The 25890-nt window shown below is 37.9% G+C and overlaps 1 protein-coding gene across 1 annotated transcript; it reads left to right on the top strand.

The window, feature by feature from the left end:
- The first annotated feature begins 23658 nt into the window (after window positions 1–23658).
- On the top strand, window positions 23659–25144 carry LOC142383508 (uncharacterized). The gene is made up of 3 exons (XM_075469188.1): window positions 23659–23781; window positions 24283–25069; window positions 25114–25144. The coding sequence occupies exons 1-3, from the start codon at window positions 23667–23669 to the stop codon at window positions 25142–25144; spliced, it is 933 nt and encodes a 310-aa protein (XP_075325303.1). The 5' UTR covers window positions 23659–23666.
- The last annotated feature ends 746 nt before the right edge of the window (window positions 25145–25890 follow it).

Raw genomic sequence — 25890 nt, 5'->3', positions numbered from 1 at the left:
ATCAATTTTCAATCCAGTTCTCCACAGCTCGTCAGGGCATCAACTTCTGTTCATGATTTTCATTTGTCCCACACTATGGTAGGCACTTAGTGTAGATGTTAGCCAACTTTATACATGTATATATATATAACAATTTTCTGCCTTTTGAGTCAGCTGTAAGCAAATGAGCAACACCAGGATTGACATGCTTGTCAGTGGATACATTTTTGTCCAAGCCAGAAGTCATGACATTTAGGAATCTTTGGGGAATATATATATTTTATTTCTTCTCTTTTTCAATTTTAGTGTTGTTGAGAAATGATTGGAACAAGTTTTTTTTTTTTTTTAAAGCCATCAAGTGTTCATTTCGAGGGAATTAAAAGATGCAATGCGTATCCACTGGACTGGAGTCCAGAGACCCATGTTCTATGTATGCATTTTTTTCGTGTGTTGATATTCTGCTCCACCACAGAAGAACATGATTTATATTTCTTAAATTTTTTGATGACATGACAGATTTGCCAACACATTCTTTTCATCACACGTGTAAGTGGCTTATCAAAGCAGAAAGAAATGTATTTGTTTATAGGAGAACCTTACATCCCACTCTAGTTTTAGAAATTTAAATCTTTTCTGTCATAGGAAATGTTAATTGTTGTTCCTGATATTATCTCACTGATCCTAATTTGTTGCACAGCTTCTGCTACAGCCTTGAGGTACCCAGACAAGTGGGACTTCACATCTCACCTCTGCAAGAGGGGTACTTGTTACACCAGCAGGTTGGAGCATTGGCAATACTAACCCAGGTATGCACCTGTACCCCAGGCAGCAGCAGTGGGATCAAGAACCAATTCATCACCTTAGTGGGTCAATCTCTTCTTAAATCCACCGAATCCATTCTTGAACCCTGGGAGCCATTCAGCAACTCAACTGTGGTGCCTCCCTGGTGAAATCTTTGTTCATGTGAAAGGAAGCAGAGGCAAAAAATATCAGCATTTAATTTACTCAGTTTTTAACATGAATTCACTTTCTGTAAGGTGAATTCATTGCCAACTTACTGAGCAGTGAAATGGCAAGCTCTAGCACTGCACTTTCAATTTTCATGAGAAATATTGTTTTCAACACAGTACTGAACACACTATTGCCGATTGGTATTTAATGCTAAAATATTGAAATGCTGAAAATTAAATGATTACATATATTGAAACTAAATGCGTTGTTAAATATGGGTTAAGTGTGAGAAAACCAAGTGATTAAAGGTGGAGCTCAGAAACAGGACACCATGAAGTTCATCCAGTGGCTAACTAGCTTTGCACTCAAAACATCCTCTACCAACAACTCATTTTAGGTCCTAAAACTATTTAAACTGGTGAGTTCTACAGACATTCATCTACAGCAGACTTTAATTGACAAGAAAGCTAAAAAAAAACAAAGCCCCATTTTTGTGTGGCCGCTGTAAGTTTGGCCATTACAAAATGATGTCCTATGGGGAGTGACACTCTTTCTGTGCCAGATATCGTAGAAAAGGCATCCATCCTCTTCCAGAGCTTGACTAGGCTGTTGTTGTCCTCATTTAAGTAAATGGTCTTAAAAAAAAAAAAATGTAGCACACCATTTACCGCAGCCCTACCGATGTCCAAAATACAATAATGAAGTCTAGACAGTATTGAGGAACAGACCAGATGATGGCTGATCCATTCATTGAGTTCCTTACAAGGATAAATAACATGATATTGAGAATACTATTGCAAGTATTAACAATTTAAAGCATCAAAAGTTTAGCATGTTCATCTATGTACTGACGTGTGTTAACATTCACATGCAGATAGGTTGTGCTTTCATTTGTTGTTATGGGTACACACAAGTGTGAATACATACAGTATATTGTCTCCATCTGTGCATTGCTCCTAAAATAAAAGACTCATTAGGTCTCCATCTGGTGGATCCAGTAAATGCTACAACCCAAGCTGCTCCAAGGCCAATTGAACAGTAAAATTATCGGGGCTTTTTAAGAACTTGTTATCAGATTCTTCTCACATCAGCTCCTATTCCTTATCTGTTTAGTCAGCCGTCTTATTCACATCATTCTCTGACACAACGTTAGCTTATACAGAGTGTATGGAATGCACATAAAAGTATAGCTGTAAAACGCAACTTCAGTGGGATGTCTGCATGTTCTAGTGAAACTGAATTAAATGGATCTTGTTTTTCCTATTTTCTTTTATAGAACAGGAGGCAGTCCTCTAATCTGCAGCTGTTTCAGTTTAACCAGAGCGTTGTAAAGCCAGAGACCAATGGAGCCTGGGACCTAGATGAGCCACAAAAGAGGTCCTTTTCACAGGTAGCAACACTCCATTCACGCGATGAATGCACAGCAACCTTTGTCATACAGTGTTTAAAATAAAAATTGTGATCCAGGACAGCGGAACATAAAGGGCATGGGGCATAAGCACCCACCAATGTTGTGACTGTGATTGAGTATCTCACACAAAGATATACATGTTTCTCATTACAATGCTTCAGGGAAAGACCAGACGGAGGGGAAAATAGTTTCCCATGCTCATGTAAGGTTGAATCAAACAAGGCTTCGTCACAGTACAATTAGTTGTTAAGTTTATTACCCTTTTTAAAATGCTTCCTCTACACCACCTGACCTTTGGGTAAATGTAATCAGCTACCAAAATTAGATAAGGGACAATGTTGTGAAACCCTAGAATACCTTTAAAACTGTTTATGTTTAGAAACAATTCTCAAATTCCCAACCCACATGTCAAGCTTACATTCAGAATCTTGTTGTAGCTCTTCTCAGTAGAAAGAAAAAAAGTATTGGACATCCCAACCTACATTTTGGTTGCTCTTCAAAGCTTAAAGGGCCATTTAAGCAAAAGGATTAGCTCATACTCCGATTCATTGAGGAGATAATTCTATGTAATAGATGATAATGGCAGATTATTTTCAGTATTTAACGTAGCAGACCCAAATTTGAATAGGGGTGGATATTTCTCTATTTCTGCTAGTAGCACAGTTAATCTTTTTTCTCCATGAAAAAGTAATCATTTGAGGCGGGGACATTTGCAAAACATTGTCGTTGACACAAAAAAGCCCAACACAGTTTTGACGTCTCATGACATTGCCGTTACTTTGCGTCAACTAGTTCTAGTCATCCTGACCTGTCATATTTCCATTACCCGAGTCTCACTGCTGCGGTCCCTCTTTACCCTCCATGCTGCTCCGCTCTATTCATTCTATTTGTAGTGAAAGAAACAACGCGGATGAGCGCGGCGGTGCCTTGAATATGAACTATTGAGGTTTTGTAACAGAATATAAGATTGTGATGGCATTTCAAAGCTCCGTTCTTAATTAATTCACAACAGCACAGTTAAAAAGAGAGAGCATCCTTATACTGAGTGTAAAAACAAAGCTAATTCAGTTATAATCTGCATCTTATCTGGCACACTGGACCCCCTGCTATTGTGCTGTGCTGCTTTTCTGAATAGTGAGATAAAGTATGTGGATAAGCAGATGCCTACTGAAGGCACTGAAGAGTTATAATACAATTATAACTAGATCTAAAGGCATCAGCATTTGAACACAGATGTTAACAGAAAATGGCACCAAACTAACAATTGTACGTTTTTAGTAGTCTTTGGTGATCTGTTTGAAAAGCCACAAGTGTAAATACATACAGTATATTGTCTCCATAGTTCCAGAGCCATATTCCCGATATAGTTTGCATTATTTTACAGAAACAGACTGAAAAACGCATTGTTCAAACACAGTTGATCCCACAGAAAATAAACAAGATTTTACTGAGCTAAAAGCAAATCTTTTAGAGTTCTATGATAATATTTGGTGTGAGAGTTGGTGTTGGCAACCGTGTCTGTTTAAAAAAAAAAAAAGAAAGTATATGTATTTTATCATTTATGCATCTATGTTCATGATTCACAGCCCACTAACCCACTGTTAATTGTGAGAATATTCAAAAACAACTGAGACAGAGAGACATCCCTGTCGTCAGCCACAACGCAGCAGTTTAACAGAGCACACGCAACGCAAAGACCACACTCCCCGTGTAAAACAGTTGACTTACAGGCCAGCTGGTTAGCTCAGACTTATAATGGTTCTGCAAAAATGTAACATTTCAGTTCAGGTCAGAGGGCCTAAGTAGTACATTACTTTCCTTTTAACAATTCAAAAACTGACAAACTGCAACTGATATTTAAAATCAGGCTAGCTGCGGTGACAAGCTGGACTGAAACAAACTCAAACAGGTCGTCAGTAAAACAAGATTCCTCCTAATTGCATTTTCTTTGGTTGCTAAAAAGAGTAAGGATTTTTTCTTTTCTTTTTTTTTTTTTTCAGACAAAAAGTGGGGTAGCAATAACATGTTTTATTTCAAGTTAGTGCTGATGAAAACAAAATATACATTGGTCTTTAAGGCTGATTTATGGTCGGAAACCAGGTCGTCTGCGTGTGTGTCGCAGTTAAAGGCCCGGTCACACATCCCTCCACGGGCATAACGCGGCCGAATCACGGCCAAAAATTTCTGCCCGTGAAGCAGACGCTGTGGAAAATGTGCAAAATTGGCTTACCCGCGGTTTACCTGTGGTATGCCCGCGGAACAGACGCCGGCGACTGTTCCGCGTCCTTATCGCGGGTGAAGCGCGGCGGTACCGCGGCCTACCACGGGTATAATAAAGCGCAGACCGTGCCATTGGGCATAAATCAAAAATAACTGCGTCATGTCTGCGACAAGCTCACTGCGACACACTGCTGCGAGAGTATACACGGCCCTTTAATGCCATCCAGCAGGACTCTGAAATTTAAATAATTCAATAGGATGTCTGCATCTTGTGTCCAGCATGTTTTATGTGTTTAGCTCAGGGGTGTTACATTTCGCTGGTCGAGGCGAGGAAGGAGGACCCAAGTGCAGACACTGACCATGAGCCGGGAGGCAAAAATGAAATGAAAAACTATTTATTTAAAAACAAAAGACTGGAAATCCATCAAACTAAAACATGGAAAACCAAAACGCAGAAACAAAAAGATTAACCATGATATAGCCAGGACACTTGGCACAGCTCAAGAGAAGTAACATTGAGGATCTGGCAAATGTTGTGAACAAACAGGGAGACTAAATACTGTGGAGAGAGTGATTGGTGAGTGAGTGCAGCTGAGGATGAGTGAAAACAGGTGAAGGGAGTGGAGCTGATGACTGGCAGGAGGGAACTGAGGAAAAATGTGAGGTATAGTGACAGAACTGAGACCAGACAGAAAAAACACTGAAGGCCACATTTACACATAGCCGGGTATTTAGAGAAACGAATATTCCTCCCCCTCCGTTTTCAATAATAACATCGTGCACACAACATCGTTTTCAAAAAACTTGTCATTTACATCAACCCGCATAAATACGCCGTCAAGCGCGAATAAAAGCCATGCAAGCCAATCAAAATCCTCAGAATCGAGGACTTTCCTCATGTGAAGGAGGAGATAACGCGAGCAAATATCACAACAAAACTGAAGGCAATAAGAGGGAAATATAGACAGTCAGTGCATACTGGACGCAGGAGCGGCCACGGAAGAGTGGTGCTCCTCTATTTTGAACTGTGCGAGCAGGTTTGGGGTGGCAAATGCAATAAGGCCAGAATCGTTTGCACAACGTAAAAATTTGTAGAACTTTAACATCATCCATGATAATCCTGATCAGTAGCCAAACAAACTGTAAACATAAGGCGCTCGCATGACGAAAGCATTTTCTGGCGCATAATGTGATGTTTAAGAACCTAAAACGCTGTTTCTCCCAGTTGACACGGCAACACATAACCGGCATTATCAGAAATCTCCACTTTGGCCGGAGGTTTTAGATCGTTTTCTGTGAAAACGGGGTTTTGGTGTAAATGAGAGGCCAAACCGCAGGAAAATGTCTGCATCTTCCTATCGTGTAAACAGGGCCTCAGACACAGATCGTGACAAGGGGGAAGAACCCACCTGCCTGTAATCCAGGATATTTTGATGCAATACGTTATCACAGGGTCAGTTTCAACCTTAACCATCTTGTTTTTAATGTGTAAAACAGCAATGAAACAGAAAGTGGAAGTCTTAGGAAAGGGAAAAAAATTACATTTCAAAGTTAATCTACTTAAAGACACAGTGGTCAGGTCACTGATCTTAGTGACAGAGTTGATTTCCAAAAAGCACACAATAAAATTCCACTCTTTAATAACCATAACTGAGTGGAACCTTTATGTCTTCAAAAAACTGCAGTTTTCATTATTATTTAATTATTTAGCCTAATTACAGTGATTTCCAAAATATAATAGTACTTGCCAGATGATTCATTCATTGAGTTCATTATAAGGAGGAAAACATGATTTTGTTCACAGACATGGAAACGCATGATGGATAAATTTTGTATTATGTAGTTTAAATGATCTTTCCTAACCCAAACCTTTTGTCCTAACCTAAGCCATCTTATTTTTCATCTTCCATCCATCCATCCAGCCGGGGTACTCGCCCAGTTGCCACCCACCCCCTCTGAAACACAGCATAAATTGTGCTCTTGAACAAATCCAGATACTGAATTTCAGTGACTATTTTACATTTTGTCATGAGACTGTTGAGAAAATTCACATTGAATTAAAATGAATATGTAAAAGATATGAAAACAATCAATTTCAGTTATCAGCAGTGAATGTGTGGTGAGCAAGGAATTCCAATAGCTTTTTCTCACTGTCATCCAGCATATCCAAGGTTATGATACGTAAAGTAAGAATGTAATTTCGACAGTTTCAGGATCTGACACTGCCATTAAATAATTTGACTTTTTAGTCGACTGCCTGAAATCAATGTGATTAAGCAATATTTCTACGAAGTTACTTCCTGATACCTGATAAAAAAACTGAGACGTGTTGTAGATCGACCAGTAAAACTTGACGGTAACCTGTAACCTTCACACTACTGCTGATACTTGCAAATTTGCCTGCTGATCTCGTGATTCATCTTACCCTTGATCTTTAATTCTTGAATATACTTGAATTCATCTACATGAAGATGAACCTGAAGTTAGTAACCCACTGATCCCTGATATTGATATAGCTTCAAACTAAATGTTGAACAGCTAGCTGTATATCCATTCATGTGATATGACATCTCTAAAACTAGTTTATGAGTTGTGCAAAGTTCCTGGTTATATTTAGAGAGTGTAAATGTGAATGCATTTACAACAAGTTGAGTGTCTTAGGGAGAAATATCAAACTTTATATTGACCATGTCATATCCCATTACTAAGATTAAAAGTCAAAGTTACTGATCTACTGAGATTCCATTAGACTTCAAAGTGACTTTATAGACACAAAGGTGTTAGATTCGATAAATCCTGTAGTTTATCTTAAGCTATATTTTTTTGGCCAGGGGGAGTTTTAACTGATAGAACAACCAATAGTGAGACTTGGTGTACATGAACATCTTAGCAACTAAAATAACAAAGATGTTTCTTGTTGTAAATATTCATGTTAATTAGCCTCAGCACATTCTTTAAAGCATTTTATGTCTTCATATATGGCTTGTTAAACAGAGCATACAGTACCTTAAGGAAAACTGCTTTCTTATGTTTTGAGTGTAGTATTTTGATGAAAAAAATAGAAATAGCTCCCTCATTCATGCCAGTAATCTAGAACAATGGTGAAAGAATGATCTGCTGTATTAAACAGATGTACAGAGGACATGGATTTTTATTTTACTCCCAGCTGTGTATCAACAGAGCAGAGCAACAGTACTGCTGGGATTTCAAAAAGGGAAAATTGTCCCTAGGAAAGCTAAATTAGTGATCAGAATAATTAGTCTATTCCCTTTGCAAATGGTGTGCATGTCTCTTTGTGTATTGCAGCCCATTCTGTGACAGAAATATAAAAGGCCATTCAAGCTATTTCTACTTGCACATGGTTTCTGTAGGCATACAGTTACCACAACTTGACAATACTCAGAGGAACAATCTAGCTAAAGGACTCCTATATAACCCATAAGACAAATATGCCCTTTATTACATTTCAGTAAGCTGTTTGTTAGGATTTGCCTATAATTGAATGCCAGTTAAAGGTTGTCAATAGTAAATATTTTCTGTAGCATGAGTTAATGATATTCTACAGAAGCATGTTAGATTTTGGCACCAAATAAGTCGCACAGCGATGAGGCCTCTGGTTCCATAATTATTTGTACAGCTCCCAGATAGCTGGTAATTTAAAGTTCCTCTCTGACAGTTAGAAATCCATTAAAAACATATTTTTGTACCTCTAGATTGAACATTTTTTCTCTACCTAAATGAATGAGTGAATGATGATGCATGGATATGCAAATTTGGCCATGCCCACATTCCCACCCGCCAGCAGCTGACACTGGCCTTCCCTCTTACTGCTATGCAATGACCAATGCTAATATTGTTGTAGTTCAGCTGTGTATTTATACACCCAATGTGTTAAGACTTTGTTTAATAAACCCCAGTTAATGCAGTATACCTTTTAACCAGATTCTCAAGATGGCTGAGGGAATCAAATGACGTGAAATGTGTGTTGTTGAAGTATCATAACAGCAAAGTTTTTACTTTCTATGCTTTCAACATTTAAGACGCTTTCCAACAATTTAGGTAAAAACAGCAGAAACAAGGCCAAGCGAGAAGCTGCAGCATTAGCTAATAACCTTCTCGCTTGGTCTTGTTCTGCTGTGTGCTAAGAGTACACTCTGCCTGTGCCTAGGTTAGCTCGGCTACTGACTTGTTTGAATCCAGTGGCGGCTCCTGACATTTTTTTTAGGTAGTGCAATTTCCAGTCTGTGAAAGCTGCATCAGAGTGTGCTGTGCGAAGCTGAACCGATTGCACTGATGCAAACCTGTTATGTTCCCACACAGGAAATAAAATGTCCAATCGTCCAGAAACTCCTTGTCTTCCTTAAATAAACACAACGCAGAGTCGAGGGGTTATTTGGTCTTCCAAATAACCAAAGTGACTGCAATTTCCCCCGTTATGTCCATAAGTACCATAAAAGTCCATAGGACTGAGGTATATTTGTCTAGGTAGCATAATTTATTGTAATAATTTTAAATATTTTTTTGTTATTTTTTGCATAATTTGCCAATCAGTTAATATTACACCTTAACCATTATTTATTTATTTTCCTCATATTGTTCCAGGATTCTATGAAATAAGTAAACACATAAGCTCTTAATGATAAGATTCATTCAATTTTCATTCTAAAGAATGTAATTAAAATGACAACATATAAATCCAAGTCAAGTGTTTATTGAAGTTTTGGAAAATATGACTTAGAAAAGTATAACCAGTTGTCAAACATGGATAAGTGCAGCTTACTTATGTGAGATTTCTCTCTTTTTTAAATATAATACCGCACCATTAACAATGAATGTGTCATTATACATTCTGCTATCATTGTCAACATTATATAAAAGATTTAAATCATTACAAGTCAATGATTGAGCACAAAAGGGTAAGTTATTTAGCTACATCAAATACTACCTGGAAAAATAGCAGGGTTGGTGGAGCCCTGGGTTTCATCTTTGCCTCGCAAGGCGAGCCCGAAAATCCTGCAAAATTCTTCCAAACTTCCTTCTCCGCATTAGTACGACGACTAAAGGGAACTTCTGTCAGAAACACTACCGTATTGTTGCACTCGACACTCGCCATCTTCTTCATAGAATGTTTTTTTTTTTTTTTTCTTTATTGAAAACCACAATGTTACAACAAGTAGAATGTTCATGGTCCCGCGCAACAGACATATGACGAAAGCACGTTGTGCGTCGTTTGTGTGAGCACATAAACCCTCATAGAAAATGCATTGGGAGCAGGATTTTTGAAAAAAACCGAGGTCCCATTCATGTCAATGGGAGCTTCCTGGTGCAAATTCGACCCTGACAGAAATCGCACAAAATGGGCGGAGCAACACCAGGCGCGACCTTAATCTGATTGGACAATGACATATACAACCAGTTTGCCTACAGCAGATCAGTCCCACCTTAGCAACTAGATTAAAAAAAAAAAAAAAAACTCCGTGTTTGGTAGTGCGTCGCACAAATCGCCCCTATGGGCTGTTTGAATCTCATGTTTGACCTGTAACAAGTTTCTCGCCACCTTCTATGGCCGTGATCTTGTTCTAGCCTGTAGTAACTTCCACTCAGCTAGCTAGCTTCTCATTTCATCTGTTTGCGCATGGTGAGGGGCAGTCAGAATTTGTTGGCTGGTTTCTCAGAATTGTATAGGTAGCGCACAAAGGTTCTGACCTTGCCTTTCTGAGACTTTCAGTGGCGATTTGCAGATTCAACAGAAACCCCCAGTCATAGCATTTACTTATTTAGATCATGTCAGGATGGGTGGAGGTAGGACACAGATGCGGACTCAGATGGGTAAAAAGCAACGTTGATTTATTAATTAAAAAACAAAGGTCAAAACTAAGCGCAGCTGAGCCTGATTCCAAAACTAAACTGTGACAAAACAAAAACTTGACTATGAAAAACAAAAGACTTAACTTGACATGACATGGAATAAATACTTAGCTTAACAACAAGACGACGTAGCGAGGCATGAGGGGTGAAGACGGAGTAAAGACGGAGTAAAGATGGGTAAGGATCTGACAAACTGAAAGGGGAAACCTGGAAACTAAATAGAGGACTGGGAGTGATTAGTGACAGGGTGCAGCTGGTGACAATAACAGACAGGTGACATGAGTGACAACTAATGAAATGAGTGAGGGAAAACTAAAACATGGCAAAACTGAAAGCTAAACATGGGCTGTGTTCGAAACCGCATACTTCTCCTACTACTCCCACTACTCCTACTTACTGTAACTTTTTTTAAGTTCCCGGATGCGTACTAGATTCGCCGAAATGTTGAGCATGCATTATGAGGTTAATACCAGAGAGTCTCTATTATGAAGAGAGGGAAAACTGGCGGCTATTTCCGGGTGGTACTGCACTCTAGGGGCGCCAACGAAGCAGTGCAGAGCACGCCGAACTCTATGGTGGTTCTATGAAATCCACCTTAGATGCAGCCATTGCTTTTGATAGAATTTTTTATATTTTTTCATTTTAATTTTCCTAAAGGCTGGATAAATTATCCTTTCAAACGGCACTTGGTTTGATTTTTTAGACTCACTAGATTTGTTTAAAATACACATTTATTGTCAGTATTGCATCCCGAGTGACGTCACGCATGTGGCATCACTTTACGGCATGGTCAGTCCTAGCGCTGAGCTAGCAGAGAGGTGTTTGCTCAAATAGTTACAGATTTCAGCACAACCCTTTTACATACTCTCTGACTAGCCTCTGGTTTAGCTTTGGTTGTTGTTAGCGGCACCAGGTTAGCACTCTGGCACAGTGGACGAGTGCCGTAAAGCAGCCGGTCGTAATCAGCCGTGCGTTCTTCAGATTCCGTTAGCTAGATGCTAGCGGATACTGACTTGCAAATGCAAGACCTGTAAGAAAACAGAAAGCTATAACTCCCAGGTTATTGTACTTTCGATATAAATCCACATCCCTCTGTCAGAAATCACAGTATTATTTTCAGGTTTCAGTCGCTAGCGGGGACATTTTTTGAGTTATTAGCGCCAGCCCTATGGAAAATGGTCATTCTGCACTCGTTCGCCAGCACCCCCAGACAAAATCAAGTGAACTGCAGCCAAATTTTTTATAATGGGGCAAATAGGAAGTAGAACGGCTGTCTGTAAAAGGGCTGTGTTAATACTCATACTCAAACTACCCAGGATGCAACGTAACGTGACGTCGCCGATCGTCATTTCCTGTCAAAACGGCAGTTTCAAGCTAGTTACAACGAGGGTAGGTTCACTTTCTGTTTTCAAAACAAAACCACCAATTGTATCGTAATGGCTTTCCCTATGATAAAAGGCAACGGGTATTTTATTTTGTGAAAATAACCGGAAGTGCGTTACTCACTGCGGCTAGCTTTAGTAGCGCCGAATTCGTGGGAATAAAATGGTAAATAGCCGGTATTTTGTCATATTTTCAACACGTTGGGGATCTAAACGACTACTTTCTCGCCTGAAAATGTTTCAAATGTTGGTAAAGTTATATATTTACAGAGTTTATAGCTTAAGCGAAATCAGCTTCAGGCCGGCTGATTTTGGCTCGGGCAGGAGCGAAGTGCACTGTGTGTAAACGCTCTGCATACTGTCTGATCGATGAGTATGCCGTTTGCAAGTATGTAGTATGTAGTAGGCGGTTTCGAACATAGCCATGGACTTAAAAACTAAGACATGATTAACACATAAAACAATCAAGCTAAAAACATGAACAGAGTCCTCTGGGGGCGCGACAGATTACAATATGTCTTGTAACACAGTATGTCTTGAAAAATAATTGGCCATCTCAAAAAGGTGAAAAACTTGATTTTTACAGACTATTACTCATCTTCCCCTGCACTCCTTCTCTGTATGCGGTATTGCTAGATGAGAAATCATCATGCGTAATGGTGTAAGATTATCATATTATAATAAGTGAGTCCTTATTAAACAAAACATGCTTAAAACACTACTCCCAAGTAAAGAATGGTGACTTAGCTACTAATTTGAAAACTTTTAAAGCAAACATCTCTTACAATGCCCTGCCGGAGTGAGGTGTCTTTTCCGATGCAGGGATATTTCTCTCTGCTTACACTTTTAATCAGTGGGAATATGTTGTTTTGGTGCATATGTTGAAATTACCTAAAGATTCCATAACAATAAAATGTGAAATTGGGTCAGAGAGCACAGCTTGTTTGAACAACCTGAGGAGAACAGTCAGTACTTTTACTCTGCTGTTTAGGGGGGTTTCAAAATACATTAGAATGTAATGTATCTTTAATGATTATTAAAACTGAAACCAAACTGTTTTGAAATAGACCAATGGAACTTATCCTAGCTGGTGAATTCATACCTGCTGTTGAATTATTGCAAATCCTATTATTGTTTTCCACTGCTTTTATCTTTGTGTGGGTGGTGATGCACACTGGGAAGTTAATAGAGCCTTCTTATTTTTACCCTTGGAAATGCACACCTTATGATTGCCCTTACAGAAACAATGTGAAAGCATAAACAGCTCAGAAGTCAGAAATATTTTAATCTTGATGAGAGAAACTTTCCAAAGAAAAAGCAAGGGTGAAGTGTAGGTTAGCAAAGAAAGGTGAATATTAGATTTAGAACTATTGACCAAAAAGACCATGGGACTGACAGATGAAAGCCGTCTTCAAAGCACGTGTCTCACAATTAAAGATTCTACCCTTCTTCATCATGTTCTACAGTATGGCTCATATTTTTTACTCATACATTATCTGCAAGAAAAATGAGGATGCTCTAATTTCAAGTTGTGCAAATTAGATGTTATTTTATTATATTTTCCTCAGCAAGTAGATTACCTCCTGTTGAGTTCTTATTGCAGCTGTGACCTAGCCGAGTTCTTTAGTCTGAAGGACTGTAGGACTATACAAGTGGTACAAGTGGTGATCCATTTACAGTTCACTATGCCATGGTCATGTTTTGATCAGGTAAACTGTTCAACACCAATCCAAAAAAAGCTACATAAGGTAATGATAATCATGATGTCAATAAAGTTACAGTTATTGTGAATTTTTTAAAGGACCTACAAAATGTGCAAGCCTCTAAATAGCAGTAATGATAAAAGCAAGTTAAATAAATGATCAAAATGCCAAAGAAATGGGTTTAATTTCTTTCTCCTTCAGCATATGATATACTGCACTATCTTCTACCAAAGGAAAGGAAATCATTTTTTTGCAGCAGGAAGATTCAACGGGACACTTCATTGGCTTAATAATAGATTACAATCAGCATATTACCTATAGCACAAAATCTATCTTTCAAGAAAAATGGAATATGAAACATTTAGAACCAGATGACATTTTTTATTGAACATGGTTGAAACTTATGAATGATATCTACAGTAGATTAGAAGGTCTACATTTAGCCTCGCTGTTCAGTTTGACATAAAAAACAGCTATCTCCTTAGCTAAAGTTCAATGTCTTGTCAACCCTTTCATCCACTTAGGCCTACTGTGTGGACTTCATGAGTCTACACAACAACCTTACTTTCTCCTTTGCTCCTGTCAAAGTTGTTATGGCCGCAAGAGGGCCATGTCATGATAAAACATAACAATGGGTTGTAATAAGCTGCTTGCTCAAATGACCTACAGCGTTGTTGTTTTGTGGGAGGACAGTCTTTCCTAACACAGCTGTCACTTCTTTTTCAGTTTTGTTCTTTCAAGGGACAATAAAGCTGTCTTTTTTGATGTGTTATTCTGTCTTTCATTGCCACAATAGATTAGCTTGGAAAGTCTATTGTCATATTGCCCCTTTGAAAGCCAGTGCTTCTGAGATGTGTAAAATGAAGAAGAAACATTTTTTTAAGCACTCGTAAAAACTTTCATTTAAAAATCTCATTTCTTTTCTTTTAGAAATATATATATATATATATGTACACGCACATACACACAGACCCCCATGCACACACAGTTTTAAAGTTGATAATAAACACTGTAATATCCCATTTGCAAATATTTAGACCCTTTGTTAAATCTTCTTTCAGTCATTCCCCGCTGTGATTATATTCAAATCCCTCTATCATAATCAGTACTACAAGCAACTTACCTAGTTGCTCAACATCAATAAGAACATTTCCCAATCCAATTCTACACTCTTTGCATCATTTAAAGTATGGGTTGGGATTGCAACAATTTTTGTGATGAGTCTTTGATAAATGGTGATATGTCATTTTATCATAATGCTAGGCTGCTGCTTTAGGAACTGGACATGGACAACATACAGTACAATCATCAGGCAATTTGTTCTGTTGGTGGATTAGCAAGTTCCTTATAAAAATACATGCTTAAATTAAATGCAAATAGAATTGACATAGGTAATCCCACAGGAACAGCTATTTTCCTCAGAAGAAGATCCTTAATTACAAAAAAAAGTGACTGGCAACTTATTCTCCCCATGATGTCTTGTTTGGTAGTACTGTGACTACTAAGGCAAAATCTGAACTCGTGTCAGGACAAATGGAATTCTTCTTGTTTCTCGAAGATATTTCACTTCTCATCCGAAAGACTTCTTCAGTTCTAAACTAATTAGAACTGCACTGCACCGCAAATATGACACCATTCAGTTTTTTTTGGGGTACTTTTTCCTTTGGGTGAACCAGACTCTGTTTGAGGGTGTTCTTGGGTTTGAAGTGCACCAGAATGTCATGTTTGGAGAAGTTTCCTAACCCTCCTGCCACATATGGAATTACATTTTGTTTGTGCCTATTCTTGTTAGTCTCTCTAATTGTGTTGTTTGGTCAGAAATATTTTGCTAATTTGACAAAAGCCTAGTTTGGATATCCACAGGTTTCAATTGCTTTCTTTGTTTTCCCACAGCCGTAGTGGGTACACTATCAGCCTAGTGATGTAGTGTTCTGATGACAGCCAGTTTGTGTTCTCGTGGATGATGTGAGTCAAAAAGCAGGTACTGGTCTGTGTGTGCAGGTTTCCAGTAATATTGAGGCCGTCCTCCTCAATATGTGCAGAACAGTCCAAAAATACAGATTGTTGTCTTTTGCATCCTCCCTAGTGAACTTGATGTTTCTGTCCCCAGAGTTAATGTGCTCCGTGAAAGCTCCTACTTCTCGAGCTTGGATCTTGACCCAGGTGTCGTCAACATATCTGAACCAGTGATGTAGTGCTGTTCCTTTGAATGAGCTTAGTGCTTTGCTTTCCACTTCCTCCATAAAAAGGTTTGCCACCATAGAGGACACTAGAGATCCCATGCCAAAGCCATGCTTCTGTCTGTATAAATGGTCATTGTTCTAGAAATAGGTGGTGGAGAGGCAGAGGTCCAGCAGGACACAGATCTGAGAGTTGGTCCTGTTGTTCAAAGAGTCATCTTGCTGCAGCTGTTTACTGACATTCTCCACAGCCGCTGAAATTGGTATACAAGTAAAACGTAAGGTCATATCAAGGGACACAATGTTTTCACTTGGAGACAGTTTCAGATGCTGGATATTCCTCACAAAGTCTATGGAAGTTTGTATATGATGAGTGTTTCCTACTAGGGCTGAACGATATGGACAAAATTTCATATCTCGATATTCATGCCAGATATCTCGATATCGATACGATACGATATGACTACGGGTTCAGTGAAAACCAAGCATTTTTCAGAAAAATAAAAACATCATAAAACAAAAGAGTGCAGTTTTATTGATTAATTTTCGCCAAGCACGACCTGCACAACACCTCGCCCTGGTCGACATCATCCTTTCTAAATCCAAAATACCTCCAAATAATGGAGGATGATTTATGTGTTGGCACAAAATTAGATTCTGCACTGCCACCGGCCGAATTATCTTCCGCGCTCATGTCACTTTTCTTTCGTTTCTTTCGTTTTGATTTCGCCGTGAATTCCCCGTGAATGTGTGTGGCTGTGTGCGTCTCAGTCTACTTCTCCCTCACTCCCACCCTCCTATGTTTGTCATTGGTTGGCTTCAGCTGTCGATCCACAGCAAGCGTGAAATAAGCTTTGTGGTTGGCTGGCGGTGGGGTGCGTTCAAGCGCAATCTTAAAAGTAATGTTTATGGTGACTGCCTGAGCTGTATAAGCAGGGCGAGCGCGGGGGAAATATATCGTTTATATCGTTGCTTTTTCGAAATTACTTTCTTGAATGTTCATATCTCGATATAGATACGATAACGATATATCGTTCAGCCCTATTTCCTACCAGGTTAAAACTGAAGAAGTCTTTCGGATGAGAGGAGAAATGTCTTTAAGAACCAAGGTGAAGTCCAGTTGCCCTTACTCAAGCTCTTAGGATCACCATGACCTGGATGACTGACATAAAGGTAAAAGATTCCTGGTTTGAATCTCAGCTGGGGCCTTTCTGTGTAGTGTTTGCATTTTCTCCCCTCGTGTGTTTTGGATAATTTCTGGTACTCGGCCTTCCTTCCACCACCCAAACACTTGAATATTAGTAATGATAAAATTGACCGTTTGGAACAAGTGTGAGTGTCCATCATTGTTTATCTCTGTGTTGGTCCTGCAATGTACTGGTGACCTTTTCAGCGTGTATCCTACCTCTCACCCGAAGGCAGCTGAGATAGACTCCTGTCCCTCTGCAACCTTGAATAGATTGAGGTGTCTTTGGAAAATGAATTAATTAAGGACTTTCTTGGACAAATTACATCTGACAGACAGTCACCATCCTTTCCCTCCAGTCCAGTGGGTGCTATTGTCTAGTCAGCAATGATGCAGAGCAAACCCATCATAGTGATGAGTGTACAGAACATTGATATAAAGAAATGATGGCCTAAACCGTATTTCTAGATCAGTCCCATCCCATCCGATCAGTTCATCCTTATTTGTCAGTGTGTCCTTGAATCTAGTAAACATGATGTTTTGCCTTTATTTGCATACTGATACAATGCCTCGTCTTGCAGAAAACTAATTTCTTTTCTATTTTTCTATTTTTCTACAGCTTTCCGAAGTTCTCTTTAAATTTTCTAAAACTTGCTATAATTTTTTCCTATTTACATTTACTTAAAATATGTACTAATGGGTTATTAAAAAAGAAACACACATAAAATAAATAGATATAGGAAATAACCTGTGTGTGATTGTTGAGGGTGCAATTTTCTTCAGATTTTTGATTGGTTATACTATATTTTATAGTATATAAAACTGCTTTTCAGCACTGTTCCTACAAATTGAGAGAATTAATTTGAGAGATTCTATCAGAACTCAAGAATATGAATAATTGAGATTTTTCAAGCCCACACCTTCATATTTGTCATATACACAGGCAATAAAAGAAAACAAAAGAAAGAAGGGGAAAAAAAAAGGCTTGTGGCATGTTCCTCTGTTACCTGGATGGCGAGAAGTTCAATTCTCCTGTGAGCTCACAATAAGTTACTATTTTCTAACATCAGATGAATGCTTTGTGCCCTAAAATTGCTTCATACTTTCCTGGAACCACTGGCTTTGCTTCTGGTCACTCAATGGTGAAGGCTATCGTTTACTGATTAAAAGGTGAGCAGTTTAAATCTCTGCACTGCCAATGTGGGTCCACCTTGCTCGCCCCTTAGCCTTATCAGCACCGGCTTCATTGTGTCTTGGATGATCCAGGGCTCTGAACTCAGCCTCACAAGCTGTTATACGGTATGAAAAGATATTCTATTAAAGCAAATGTGAGAAGGCTTGGTTTTAGTTTGAGTTATCCAGACGAAAAGGTTCTCAAGGTTATTTTCTCATTTAAAAGAGATGGCACTTAAAATTGCTGAATGTATTGCATTGAAAACTTTCTATGATAACTTTTAAGCTGCTGCACCTACTGTCAGCGTACAGTTATGTAAACCTTGGTCATAACAGTGCTGATGAAAAAAAAGGCCATATTCAATTATGCACTATGTAACCTTTATCTCTTTAATATTCAGAATATCATTGATTTTTTTTCATCATGATGAATTTTTACTGATGTCTGTGATTGATGTGATGACTGAGACAATCTATTATGCTATGATTTTTAAGAAAATATCAAATTGAATCTATTTGATTTGTCACAATCAGTTAAGCCTAAAATATCCTTTACCTTTATGGATGGCAGCTATAGAGGTAGAAGCCTTAAAGGTTTCCGTTTTTCCTTGACAATCAAAAGGTTGAATGTTTTCTGCATATGATAGAAGCACAAAACATTAAATAAGGCTTCATCTTAAAATACAACACATTTAAAACTGTACAACTAATAAATGACCTGAATGAATAAAAATCCTTTTAATAATGACATACTGTACAGTTAAGCCTTCTCCACACGCACAAGTGTTTAAAAAAAAATTTTTCCTTCCTTCCTTTTAAAAAACAAGTAACGTCCACACTGCAGATTCTTTTCTTTCTTTTTTTTTTAAGCTAAACTCCATTTATAGGAAGACGCAAAGCACAACAAAACAATTCAACAGTGAGAGGCAATTGGTTACACGGAGTGGTAAATAGCTGCTTTTTTGTTTTCCAAATTACTTGTCCTGACTATCCAAAGGGATTCGCTGCCACATTAACTGCCCTCACCTCAACCTTTCCTGACCACTAAAGCTAATTGATTAGTATAGAAAAATCAAATACAGGTTAGGTTTAGGGTGGGAAAGGTGGTTTGGAGTTAACCCCAGAACTTCCATAACCTGCATATCTCATGCAAACTATGTGAGTGTCATGGTAGCAAAGACACCAGACACTTATGATACATAACTGGGGTTTGCAGAAATATAAAATAGCTTTTTGATTTTGAGTGTTGTTTTTTAATGAACTGCTTTGACTGCACACAGATGGTAAGACCACTGTAGTGAGCATGCGAGGAAACCTAAAGGCTACTTTGGTGTCCTTTCTCTGTTTTGCAGCCACTTCATTCTCAACTATCCCAGCAGCTAAAAGTCCCTTTGACAATGGCAGCGTTCATCAATGACATTAACAGATGCTTTTGTGTGGAGTTATGTACTGATGACATTCGTAGAACATCCCGGTGCCTCCCTTCCAAACATTTTCGACAAATAACTGCGTTTCTGTGCAACCGTAAAAAGTATTTTTTACAAGGTTAGATCTTCTCCACATCACACCACATGGAAAATTGCAAACAATCTCATGTAGAAAACATCTGGATAACCCTCCCACACAACAAAATGGCCATTTTTTTTTTCTGCCCTGACTTTGTATTTTTCAATGTACATTTATTGCTATACTTTGACGTTTGATTGTGCAATTATTTCAAGTTATTGTCTAAAAAGTATACTTGTAAAGATTGTTGTTGCTGAATCCTTTTTTTTCTACTGCTCTATAATCTGAAGCCTATTGAGAGTACCAGTGCACAGAGAGGGATACTTTTAATTACTCATAAGAAACTTAAGGTCGATCCCAGAGGAAAAGAAAACTCAAGAAGAGATCTCAACAATGTTTCATTTACTTCTCCTAGACAACTATGAGATCTCTGTGACACCAAACTGAGACTAAAGGTCATTTCTCCTGTGTCTCATCTTTTTCTCCGGAGCAATAAGATGCACTAAATCTCAATTTAGTCTCCTTTTAAGTTTCAGAAGAGATCTCAACAAGCTCTCATATAATTCTCAGAGTTTCTCAACTTTTGTGTCTCTCTGTGATCTCATGCAGAGAAATTAGAGAGCTCTCTCTATAAACTCAATCTATTCTCATCCCAGCTTCAGTTTATCCATCTCATACTAAGCTCAGACAGAACAAATGAAGAGCTCTCCACAAGCACTCATTTATTTCTCAGACTTAGATCAATGTTTTGGTTGTTGTTAATCACGTTGACTTTATTGTAAACCACATGATTTTTTTTTAAATGATGTATTCCTGTACTCAGAATGAATTGATTGAAAATTTATGGATTTAGGCTGCAAAGACCTTCTGCTTTTATATTAATTATATTTCTATGAATAATTTTAAGTATTCCAATGCACGTAATTCAGGTTTTTTTCATGAACCAAATAAAACGTAAAATAAAAACGACAGTAGTTTATTAGTAATTTGAGAGCAATAAAGTTACTATTTCAACAAAGTCCAATATCAAAATATAGCACCTTTTAATACTTGAAAAAAATACTACTACCACTACCACTGCCTCCAATAGCAAACACATTTGTGAAAATAGTTTGGAAAATAACTATCAAAACAGTAAACAGAAAGTCACACTTTTGACATTTGCATTGAGGGAATTTATTTTACAAAATGCCAACAAAAACAATTATAACAATATGTTTCACTGGACATCTCAAAATCAATAATTTAATAAAATTAGTACATGGAACATTGCACTTATCACAGTCTTTCAAGATCAAAACTATATTAGCATCCAATGATGTAGCTTTTAAGACCAAGAAAATATGTTTCAGCTGTATCAAAGTTTAACTGCCAAAAACTCAGATCATTAGTGGTGTGTGTCAATGTACTATATTCAGATGTCTGTATCTTCTCATGTTAAGCCCCAAAGTGACCTATTTGTGTGGCAATAGATTAATAAAACTGTTGAGATCACTGACATTTGTCTTAATATGGCATCAAAATACTATCTGCCCATCAACTTGAGACTTTACATTTTCAGTAAGGAATTTCTACTAGTTGGAAAAATCATGGGGTCTTCTGTTCACAAAAAGATCATGTCTTTGAGTTCATAATGTTTAGTCCCTTTCAAGTTTATTAGGGAAATGTGCAGCAAACACAATACAAGGCATTGAGGACAAATCAATGAACATCAACTTTCCCAAAATACTTTCAAGTCCAACTACTGTCCTTTTTACAGGAACTTCCAAGAGGCTCACAATATGGAAACATGTCCCACCTGTCAAAGTGTCCCTTAGAAGATTTATGCCTGCAACTGCAAATTCATTCACAAATACAAGATTCATCTCATTTTGACCTTCACTGGTTTCTTTGTAGGAACACAATAATTCAATCTGGCCATATTTGATCTGCATACCATCACAAAATAAGACTGTGGAATTATTCCGTCTTTTGGCTTTGACATACTGATTGGAAGTGTAAACTGTTTTCCCTATTTGAGCTCTGTTATAAACAATAAAATACTTGTCTCCAAAATATAGTGGAGTGGAAATATTAAGTACCAACACTTGAGTAAATATACTTATATTCCATCACCGCAAGTGATAATAAATAATAAAATGTAAATTTCCTTACCTTTCTTCTGTATCTTTTGCAAGTATTTTGTTGGCTCTTCACTTTTCTCCTCCAGCGTGAGTTGTGCCTCTGTGCCATATTCAAATGTGCCCAACTGTTTGCCTGAAATAATTTCAACAGTAGAGATACATGCGTGAAAATGATACATATACAAATTACATATATTCATAGTACAGTATATATATATATATATATATATATATATATATATATATATATATATATATATATATATATATATATATATATATATATACTGACATATAATAATCACCAACTTATCTTTCACACCATTTCATTATTGGGGTATTATAAGGGTATTATATTTAATGAAAATGTCGAAATACTGAGTGTAAAAAAATAGGGCCGGCTAATTAATTAGAAGCTTTGTAATTAATTAATCGAAATTAATTGCATATAAATATTCATAAAATATAGTGTACATGCGAAACTAACTAAAGCTAAACTCATAAAGAAAATAAGTAAATTTATTCTTTAGAAAAAGTGTAGCTTTATATACTCACCACTTACAGGAGCTGTATCATGGATCTTTGTTTTCTTCAACGAGTTGCATTTGGCGCAAACGAGTTGTGAACTTTGAACCCAGTAAATGATGCAGCCCTAACGTCAACATTTCATTGGGAGAGAGCGTCATCAGTCACAAATACTGCATCATGATTGGTAAATTGACATAGGTCTGGTCTGACTGACAAAGCCTTAACGGTTTGAGTGCGGGCTGCGGGCAGGAGAAATGGAGAAAGAAGGAGCCGTTACTGGACGTAAAAGAAGGTAAGTGGCATATTTGTCAAGCGTAATTTGGGTAAAACTTTGTAAAAATTTAAATGGCGAGTACTTATGTTGGTTCAGATACTTTTTTTGAAGAAACTGGTTGGTATATGTGGCAAATAGTGAAGCTAGCTAGTGAGGCTATATGCCTGGAGCACATGTGGCCATGAGCATTGGTTCCCAAATGTGCCGCGGGTCAAGTCCGGGTGTGCGGTGAGATTTGTGACATATCCAGGGTTCTACATTAACAGCCGCCAACCCGCCATATGTGGGTTAAAAATAATTTTCGTAGGTGTTAATAAAAACTTGCTAGCCAGTTTGGCCGGTGATGCATAATGCAATCATGTCGGTAAGTCAGATATTTTTACTTGTCCTTTGTTGTGCCTTGGGCACAAAAAGTTTGGGAACCACTGATTTAAATAATATGCACTTTGGGCTATTTTTTTTGTTCACAAACAGTGAAGTGAGATAATACTGAACTCCATTGAAAAAACTTTCAAATTTAAAAAACGATAGTTGACCTTCAAAATTTTACCTACAAAATATGTGCCGAATGACATTGAAGTGGCTAATGAATGTTATTTTTTCATTATTATCCCTGTTGTTTAACCCAAGACTGCTCTAAACAAGGCTTGTTGTAAATGTGTGTATGTTTATAAGGGAGTTCTGCAGGCAGCTGGACAGAGTTCAGTATCTCCAGCAAACACCTCCAGTGTTTCAGAGCAGATGCTTATTGTTTCATGACTTAAACTTAATTTTATATACTTTTTCATGTGTTAGTTCTTCAGATTTCTGTGGTTGGTTAATTATATTTTATATATAATTAGCAAACAAGACAGCAAGTCTGATTTGGTGATCAAATCTAACCTTAAAGGTATGATTTTTGGCAATTAAGATATTTGCTTTGGAGCCTCATGCATATTTAAAGTGCTCGCTGTGGCCAAAATTGTTATGTGTTGAAATTTAAGAGGATATATCCTCTTTAAGACATTGTTTTTCAGTTCCTGACTTGTCTGATATGGTTACAGTAACACATCTCTGTATCCAAATGTTTCAACAAGTTTCTGTACCAAATTATGATATTTAATGACATGATAAAACTAAATAAGACATTGAATCACCTTTTTAAATAATTAAAATGTATTCTACTTTTATGTATTTCACAGAATGGATGGCCCAGCAGGAAATGCCAAAAAAGAGATGCCCAAAAGAGCGCGAAACCCACCGAAGAAGATGTGTTTTTATGAAGCAGACCCCGGCTCACCCAAAGACGACTCAGATGGTAATTGAGTTATTTTTTCACTACATTGCTCTGCTCATTTTTGGTGTAATTGTCATTTCTAACTTACTTTGGACACTATAATAACCAAAATCTTTGACAGTCTCTGGTCTCTTATGACTTGGATTATTATTATCAATATATTGGCAGTTTCAGCCACAAACACTGATTTACAGGATTTTTTCAAAAGAAATGTCAAGAAAGGCGAGAGTAACCCCCACTTGAAACTATATATTTTAGTGACAGAATTTTACAACTGTATTGGTCAAATTATCACTACATTTGGGGCTGGGAAATTGATTAAAAAAAAAACAAGATAATAAAGTCTATGCAAAAAGAATAAAGTTAATGCTAGTTGAAGGCTCAAGTGAAGAACCAAAATTATTTTGCTAAGGTCTAAGAGGATTAGAATTGAGACCAATAAGATATAGTACCATGATAAGTAAGATTTATTTTTAGCCTGTTCTAGTTTACTCAAAATCTCCTTTATCTGTTCATTTTCAGGACTTTTTGTATTTTTGACCTTTGAAGATGGATACACGGCAAAGATTTTTAATGTCTGTGATATACAAAGCAAAGATGATAAACCCACCGCCTGCCTTAGAGATCTGAAGCCAGGGGAAGAAGTACTTGCAAGATGGTCCGACAACAAGTTCTACAGCGCCACAGTAGACTTCGTTGGAACAGTTAACAAGACAGTGGATGCCAAGAAGGCCACAAAGAAAGACATGAAAAAAAAAGATGCAGCTGCTCAAAGATTCTACAACCTTCCATCACTACCTCAAACAGATCAGTCCACCTCTGAACAGGATCATTCAAATACTGTGGATCACAAAGTCATCCTGTCTCCAACTACCTGGCCAGTGTACCAACCTCCACCTACCGAGTCATCTTTACCTATCCAGCCACAGCACCAGCCTGTAACTGCCCGGCCACAGTACCAGGTTCCAGTTTCCCAGTCATCGCCACGTACGCATCCATGTTACGAGCTTCCACCTATCCAGCCGCCCCACCAGTATGTACCCACTCTGTCTCCAGTCACACATTGTTCCAATCTTTCACAGTATTCAAAGCATCACCAATCTCACACGGCACTGCCCACATCTTCAGACCTGTCAGAACAACCTGTTTTCATGGATTTGGATCACCAAAGACAGCCACCAGCTCCTACTGTAACAGCCAAAGAAAGCTTTCTCAAAATGTTGTACAGTCCTAGTAAAAATCAAACACTTGCTGTTCTTGGGGACCAGAGCCAGCCTAGTACATCTGAACATGAGACTTCTTCAAGCTCGTCATCTGCTGATACTTTCATCATCGAGCGTGATCCACTTCCAGAATATGGAGAGTCAATTTTCAGTTTGCCTGAATCAAGAGAAGACAGATCATGGAAGCCATGCAGGGCATGCAAGGCAAAGGTGGAAAAATTAGTGGAGGAGAAGGCCACACTGCAGGATGTGCTGTGCAGTATAAGTAAGTACATTTTGTCTCTCTGTTGCTGTTAATTGTTCCTTTAACACTATTACTTTTTCCTTTCACAATTTCCCTAATGTACCAAATTAAACTAAAACTTAAAAGCTTTTAGCAATTTGGTAAAAATCTTAGCCCATCATGAAATCTCTTTATTTATTTTTTTTATTTTTTTTTTATTAATTTATTTTGAAGTAGTCTCTTCCTTTTCTTTAGTTTATTTTTGCTGCTGTGTCCCTGTAAGGTAATTCATATTTTGTGTCACAGGTGGTGAGCACCTCGAGGCATTAAAAAGCTTTCTGAGCAAAGTGGAACAGATCCAACCTCGGGCTGATGTTGGGGCTCCAAAACACAGATCTGGGAATCAAGAGCTGTTTCCAGAAAGTGGCCTATTCATGTCTTCTACCCGCCTGGCTGCAATACATGCAGAAGCAAAGAAGGACTGCCTCAGATTGTTCCATCTTCTTTTCGATGAGTTTTTTACTGCAGAGGAGTGCCGAAATGCTGTGGCCTTTGGGAAGCACGGGAAGGTGCCAGATGGGAAGACAGTCCTGGATAAGTTCAAAGTCAGTGGGATTCTAAGTAAGTACATTGCTCATTGTTAACAATTTATGGAAATATGGACAGGTTGTGGAAATCCATCAG

This window comes from Odontesthes bonariensis, chromosome 1 (assembly GCF_027942865.1).
Source record: "Odontesthes bonariensis isolate fOdoBon6 chromosome 1, fOdoBon6.hap1, whole genome shotgun sequence".
Classification (NCBI taxonomy): domain Eukaryota; kingdom Metazoa; phylum Chordata; class Actinopteri; order Atheriniformes; family Atherinopsidae; genus Odontesthes; species Odontesthes bonariensis.
This window is presented reverse-complemented; position numbering and strand designations above follow the sequence as displayed.